Raw genomic sequence first — 6,860 nt, 5'->3', positions numbered from 1 at the left:
CTGTATTCAAATAATTTACTGTATGCAAATAAGTGCAGCCTTGGTGAACATATGAGACTTCTTTCAATAACATTATAAAGTTAGAATTTTTCCTTATTATTCATTTCCTTGTTAACTTTTTATTTCAATGCAATCCTCTGATGCATTAGAAAAAATCTTAATTATTCCAAACTTTTGAATGTATATTAGTGTATACGCATTAATGCATGTATTTCTTATTCTCTACTCACCCTGAAGTCTATACCGACTGTTGAGATGAAGCTCCCAGCCAGAAACGCTCCATCTTTAAAGCGAACCAGCAGACAGGTTTTCCCCACCCCAGAGTCACCAACCAGCATTACCTGGAGAGAAAGACATATGAAAGATGGAGCAGAACACACAATCTATCCCATCATCTCTCCTCTCATCTTCCCTGCCTCTTATTCATTCTATTAACAACCTCTCATCTTTCCATCAGTGCCTCAATCAAACTAGGCCTCATTCCCTGCAGCACTTAAAAGACTTCTTCAAGGCCGTAAAGATTAAAGGCAGGAATAAAATAAATATGATAAAATAAGGTAGTTGCAAGGAAACATTGTTTCATTTAGTTTAACTTGATGTATTAAAACAATTAAAACTGAAATAAAAACTATACAGACATAAAATATAAAAACAATAAAAATACATTACAAAAAGTTACAAAAAAATAATAAATAACAACAAAATGACTAAAACTTTAAAATTAAAATTAAAACAGAAAATATAAAAATTACTTTAAAAATTTAGAGAGAGAGAGAGAGAGCGAGATTTCATACATTAGAATGTGTCCCATTTTATTTTTAAGAGCAAAAAATAATTACTGTGATACATTTTTACCATGATTTAAAGGAAAAATAAACTTCAGTGTAGCAATCGTTTGTATACCAAACATTTCAGGCATATTTAGCACAAGATTCATTAGATGTTTTAAATCATTTAAAATATAATAAAATTTAGTATGATTTAGTCACAAAATGTAGTCACTTATTCTTTTATATATTTTAATAAATACAGGTAAGAATAATAATGTTGTTTCATTTTTACATCAATATATGCGTCACGCTGAATGACCATGGAACATTATTTCACCCATAATTTGGACATTTTATTTTCACAAAAGTTATTTGAAAGATGTAGACACTTTACTTGCATTTAATATGCTTTCTGTGGATATAAAATCAGTTTTGTAAATTGAATTTGATGCAGGCACCAGAATGGGACGTCTGTAATAAAACTAATAGCATATCAATAATACTAAAATAACACTGAAGTAAACAGATTTTGCTGTGTATAAAACTATTTAGACTTCATTTCTAAATAAATTCACTGTTAGGCTTTTGGATTGATTCCCCTCAAACTTGTGATGCACAAGCAAGCTCAGGTGTCTCATTAAAGTCTCATTTAAAAACCTACTTGATCATTTTTCATGAACAGCATTGATTGTTTTCAGTTTAGAAGATAATTATTTTAGGAATATTTACAACTGCTGGTGGTAGTTGAAGAGATTTCTTCCTACAAATGTAATGAATTAAATGAAAAATGAATTAAATGAAATGCAGCGTAATATGAGTAGAAATTTCTAGTTTGGGGTACTTGAGTCTCACTGATGGAGTTGTGAGGTACAAAACAGGTTAGTAAACACTGGTTTAAGTTTATGGAGCTGCAGATCAGTTTAAAGCTATTCTTGCTCCATTGCACTGTGCACTCGTGAATGACTGCTGAGCTGACCATTCCTGACTGCACTTGATGCCATTTAATGAATAAGCTATGCATATGATTCATCAAGGAGGGACTATATAAATGCATTATTCAACAGATCAAACTGTCTTCCACATCAGAGTCACCTAAACATTTCAGCTTAAAGCTCAAAACATCTTATTATGCAGAATGTGGCTGGAGAAATCAGAATACGTCAGTGCAAGTAAGTGTAAGTAAGTGAGTCAGGCTGGATAACCCAGTTGCTGTGCTCCAGCTTATCTGTATTGACACAGCTGTTCAATTAGAGCAGGTGCTTAACTTCAGTCAAACAGAGCACGTAATTCTTGTCCATATGGGGCGGCTGGATAGCATTGCATTGTTTTTAAATACTGCTGTGGCACAAATACAAGTCACAATCTAGTGAAGCAGCACACAATCATCAGAGCTATGAAATATAAATTGTATAACACAGTTGCCATGTTTATGCTGGCAAACTATTTATGCATATGCATACAGATGTATGGCAAGCCATTTTCCCCTTTAACATGTAATAGCGAAAACTTATTTTCTACTGTTAATGTTATTAGTGCTTATCTTTCAATATTATTAAGTAATCAAATAGTAACTAGTGTCTATTCAACAACTGGACTTAGTGACACATTGCCTAGGTACTAGCTAGAATTGGAATATTTAATATCTTCTGAATGGTTAGTGAAATTCAAATTCTAGTAGTCACTGAAAATACTTATCAGTAAATAAAGAAAATACTATTACTAGTTGTAATAGAATAGTTACTTGATACTATTGAGATACTGACTAGTAGAAAGGGGATAAGTACTAGTATGGAATGAATGAGAACTAGTGACAAATTGAATCGATACAGTTAGAATTGGAAAATCAGACTAAATGGTTAGTGAACTAGTCACTGTAAAAATAAAAACACTCTATTACCAGTTACAATGGAAGAGTTACTTGATACTATTGAATGACTAATAGAAAGGGAATAAGTACTAGTTGTAATGTATGAGAACTAGTGACCAGCTGAATAGATAATAGTTAGAATAATCTGCATCTTCTAAATGGTTAATGAAATTCAAATATACTACTAGTCCCTGAAATTACTAGTATATCAGAATGAGCTTTATTGCCAGGTATGTTTACACATACGAGGAATTTGTTTTCGTGACAGAAGCTTCCACAGTGCAACAGAATGACAGTGACAGAACAAAAAAACACAGATAATAAAAAATAAAAATAAATACAAAAAAAAAATAGAACAAGTAAATAAGGAATAAAACTATACAAATCGACAATTGTATGTACAGGTATATAACAATAGACAGTTGTATGTACAGGTATATTATGTTCAAATTGAAATGTAGACTGAGTATGTGTGTTAGATAAATACGTGTATGAGTGAATAAATAGTGTGTGTTCCACAGTTATTGTCAAGTGTTCATGAGATGGATTGCCTGAGGGAAGAAACTGTTCCTGTGTCTGGCCGTTCTGGTATAGGCTATAAAAATACTATTATCAGTTACAATGGAATAGTTACTTAATACTACTGAGATCATGACTAGTAGAAAGGGAATAAACACTGAATAAAAACTAGCCTAGTGAGAAACTGAATAGATACCAGTTGAAATTTTTAATAATTTGCATCTTCTAAATGGTAAATGAAATTCAAATATACCATGGTATTGCAATGGAACAATGGAATAGTTAGGCTACTTGACACTAGTGAGATTAGTTAGAGCTAGTAAAAAGGGAATAAGTGCTAGTATGTAATGGACGCTCTGAAATGTTATTTAGTGGATATATTCAAACACTAGTAACATAAAAACAAATAAAGGACTACATGTATAAACCGCTTGCCATACTGCATTGGGTTCGCGTTGTTGAAAGCGGCTTTGTCGTGTACCTTGAATGCGATGTCGTAGAATTCCCCGCTGCTGCTGAGAGAGGGTCTGCTGGGATGCACCACTCCGTTGGACTGGGTCGGGACTTTCTTACCCTTCTCTTTATCGCTGTTCGGAGATGAGCTCGGTGTATTTGAACCCACCTTTCCGTTGACCGCTTTTTTCCTCGACATTATGATTGCTTATTCCCCGTGCAACGAGTAATTAATGAGCACCGAAGCGCGCGCTCTATCCGGTTCACTTCTCCCGTTGTCTGTTTCTTAGTAAGCGTGAATTAACTTTTCATCAATAAGCGCGCATGACTTAAGGGCTCCGTCAAATAAAGAGTGCGTGCAGCGCACCTGCTTCCACGGCTCGCAATGTCGCTCCGTTTTACGCAACTGGTCCGACAATTAGTTGTTGTTGTTGTTGTTTTAGAAAAGAAAAAGCGTCTCCGATCCCTGCCTCCCGAACGCACCTGTGCGGCTGCTCTGAAAGGGAGAATTCACCTCCCTCTAAGCAGCGTAGTACTGCACGCGCGCAGGGCGCATTGTCAACAATCAGTGGAAGTGTTGGCCAACGCAAACGCTCGCGCTCACTCTCCACTTGTTGGAATGCAAAGCTCCCTTAAAGGCGCAGTGTTATTTTGAACGCACACCAGGATTAGTTTTAGTCAGGGGTCTCCAGTGTCCTGCAGACTTCAGCTCCAAGCCTAATCAAACACACCTGAACCAGCTAATCAAGGTCTTACTAGGCATACTAGAAACGTCCAGGCAGGTGTGTTGAGGCAAGTTGGAGCTAAACTCAGGACCCCGGCCCTCCAGGACCGAGTTTGGAGACCCCTGGTTTTAGTCATGATGGCTTGACAATTAATGAACCAAGTTATTAGGAATTTTTAAACACCATTTTTTTTACTTACTGTAGTAGATCAGACAGTATCCCGGTAAGCCCGTTTCTGCCACGGAAAAAAACATTTTCTCACAATTTGCTGTTTATTTCTCACAGTCTTGAAAAATCAGAATTGCGAGATATAAATGCACAATTGCAAAAAAAATTAATTCAGAATTATGAGATATAAACTCATAAGTGTGAGATTCAGAATTGCTAGATTTAAAAGAATTGTGAGTTATAAACACAATTGTGAGAGAAAAAAAAGAGTCAGAATTGCAAAATAGAAACTGACTTTCTTGCAATTCTGAGTTTACATATCTCTTATTATTTCTAAAAATGCTGATACTTTTCTCGCAATTCTAAAAAACAAGTCAGAATTACTATACGGTAAAATAGAATTATTGCAAGATATAAACTTGCAATTGAGAAAAAAAGTAAGAATTGTGAGATATAAATTTGCATTTGTGAGAAAAATGCCTGAATTGAGATAAAAAAGTTGCAATTACCTTTTTTATTTATTTTTTTCATTCCATGGCAGAAATAAATAACTACAAGAAATATAAACTCAGAATTGCAAGAAAGTCTGTTTCTATTTTGCAACTCTGACTTTTTTCACCACAGAAAAATATTCTGTGTCGTACAACTGTGAGGAAAAAAAATTACAATTACCTATTTGTATTTATTTTATTTATTTATTTTATTTTTTTGTGGCGTAAACAGGTTTCCATACTTTGGATAAAATCATCTGCCAAATGCATTATTGCTCAAGGTCAGTTTAATAGTACAGTGCTCTCATATTGTGAAAGGAACAGAAAAAATAACAAGATGTTTAGGCTGCATATCTTACAGACAAGCAAGCATAAACGCCTTGGCCGGAATTAGCTATAAACTGAACCAGACTTTATGACGACAGTCAAAAGTCTGACTATGTGACTCTATTGAAGATATGACTCATGGTGAAATGTGAACAATATAACACCGGTTTTTCATCACAGAGCCTTGCATTAGCTTCAGGACATGTATAGCCACTAGTGACTCACATGACTAAAAAAATAGCTCTTATTTGTCTTAATCATAATGAGGAATAATTCCTTGGAAATTAAAAAATAGATATGTATGTGCTTGTTATCTGCAACCTTAAGATTTCCTTCTTACCATCTGCTGCTTTCATGAAATGCACTAAATGACGATGATCCCACAAAGGTCATTTTTAGCCTACACCTGTCACTCGGATCAGTTGCTATAGTTACACTCTAATTGAATTTTTCCTTTCTCAGGCTCCGTCTAACATATCAGACTTGGAGGACCTGGAGACATGTTAGGAGACATGCTGTCCCTTCCCAATAGAATTAATGGACTCGAGTCCTTCCTTTCTGTGTCGGTGCAAATAAAGGATCTGTCCAGTGGCTATAATGGCTCCACCTAAATGAGGTGGGATAATTAGCAGAAACAGATGCTCAGAGACTGTGAGAGATCTCAGATGCTCAGAGACGGTCAGGCCACACTGATGGTCAGTCTTACGTCTGTGGACTCCAGCGATGCCAACTGACGCTCATTACACTCAACAGTTCAGAACTGCAGCTTATTCCTGAAGATGTGATGATCTGCTGGATCTGCTGGAGAATCTAGATCCAGAAAGGATGCAACCCACTTCAGGAGGATTATATTATATTACATTCTGATTTTTAAGAACAATTGTTCTTCCATATCCAAATCCAGAAAGGATGCAACCCACTTTAAATTAGCGGTTATTCTACTATGTCTTATTTATATCTTGTCAACTGAGTACTTTAAATCTCTCTCTTAAAATGTATTACTAGCTCACTGAAGTCCTATAAAAAATAAAAAATAATAAAAAAAATTAACAAACTTTAGGACAATTTCGCATATAGTTCTGTGTAACTGAGAAATGGCAGGACAGGAATAATAGACTGAAATGAGTGTTAATTTAGTATTATTAATTTTAATTTATTTTCCATTATACTTAAAATGTAGAATTTATTAATGCAACAAAATATTACTATTTAATCATGCCCCCTGACCCGTATATTCCATAACAAGGTTTAATATACCAACCTTCCTAAGCAAATACTGATCAATTAGCTAGTATATTATTTCATACTATTCATTGTGATTCATTTCTGATTTTGGTTTGATTGACAGCTCTGTTTGAAACAGGCTTTGGGAGAAGAGAGGAGTCGTGTGCTGCAGGAGCTGATGATGTCTGTCAGCAGACTTCAATTTATGTTTCATGCTCTCTGTGTATGTATTGTCTATTTTAGGTTTTCTATTTTTACACTGCTCTTTTTATGCTTGCTTTATCCACTGCAGTTTCTAGCTCAAAGCAGCTGTGCA

At 35.0% G+C, this 6,860-nt stretch overlaps 1 protein-coding gene across 1 annotated transcript in view; it reads right to left on the bottom strand.

The window, feature by feature from the left end:
- Window positions 1-4,286, bottom strand: part of LOC107693614 (ras-related protein Rab-26-like) — a 52,708-nt gene extending 48,422 nt beyond the window's left edge. The window contains exons 1-2 of the mRNA XM_016493064.1: window positions 3,638-4,286; window positions 231-341 (exon numbers count right to left, since the gene is read on the bottom strand). Of these exons, the coding sequence (XP_016348550.1) occupies window positions 231-341; window positions 3,638-3,808 (282 nt within the window). The 5' untranslated portion in view covers window positions 3,809-4,286. The remainder of the gene's footprint in view (window positions 1-230; window positions 342-3,637) is intronic.
- Window positions 4,287-6,860: the final 2,574 nt, after the last annotated feature.

This window comes from Sinocyclocheilus anshuiensis, unplaced genomic scaffold, assembly GCF_001515605.1.
Source record: "Sinocyclocheilus anshuiensis isolate Anshui unplaced genomic scaffold, SAMN03320099.WGS_v1.1 scaffold546, whole genome shotgun sequence".
Lineage (NCBI taxonomy): Eukaryota > Metazoa > Chordata > Actinopteri > Cypriniformes > Cyprinidae > Sinocyclocheilus > Sinocyclocheilus anshuiensis.
The sequence above is the reverse complement of the archived record's forward strand: the minus strand, read 5'-3'. Positions and strand labels throughout refer to the sequence as shown.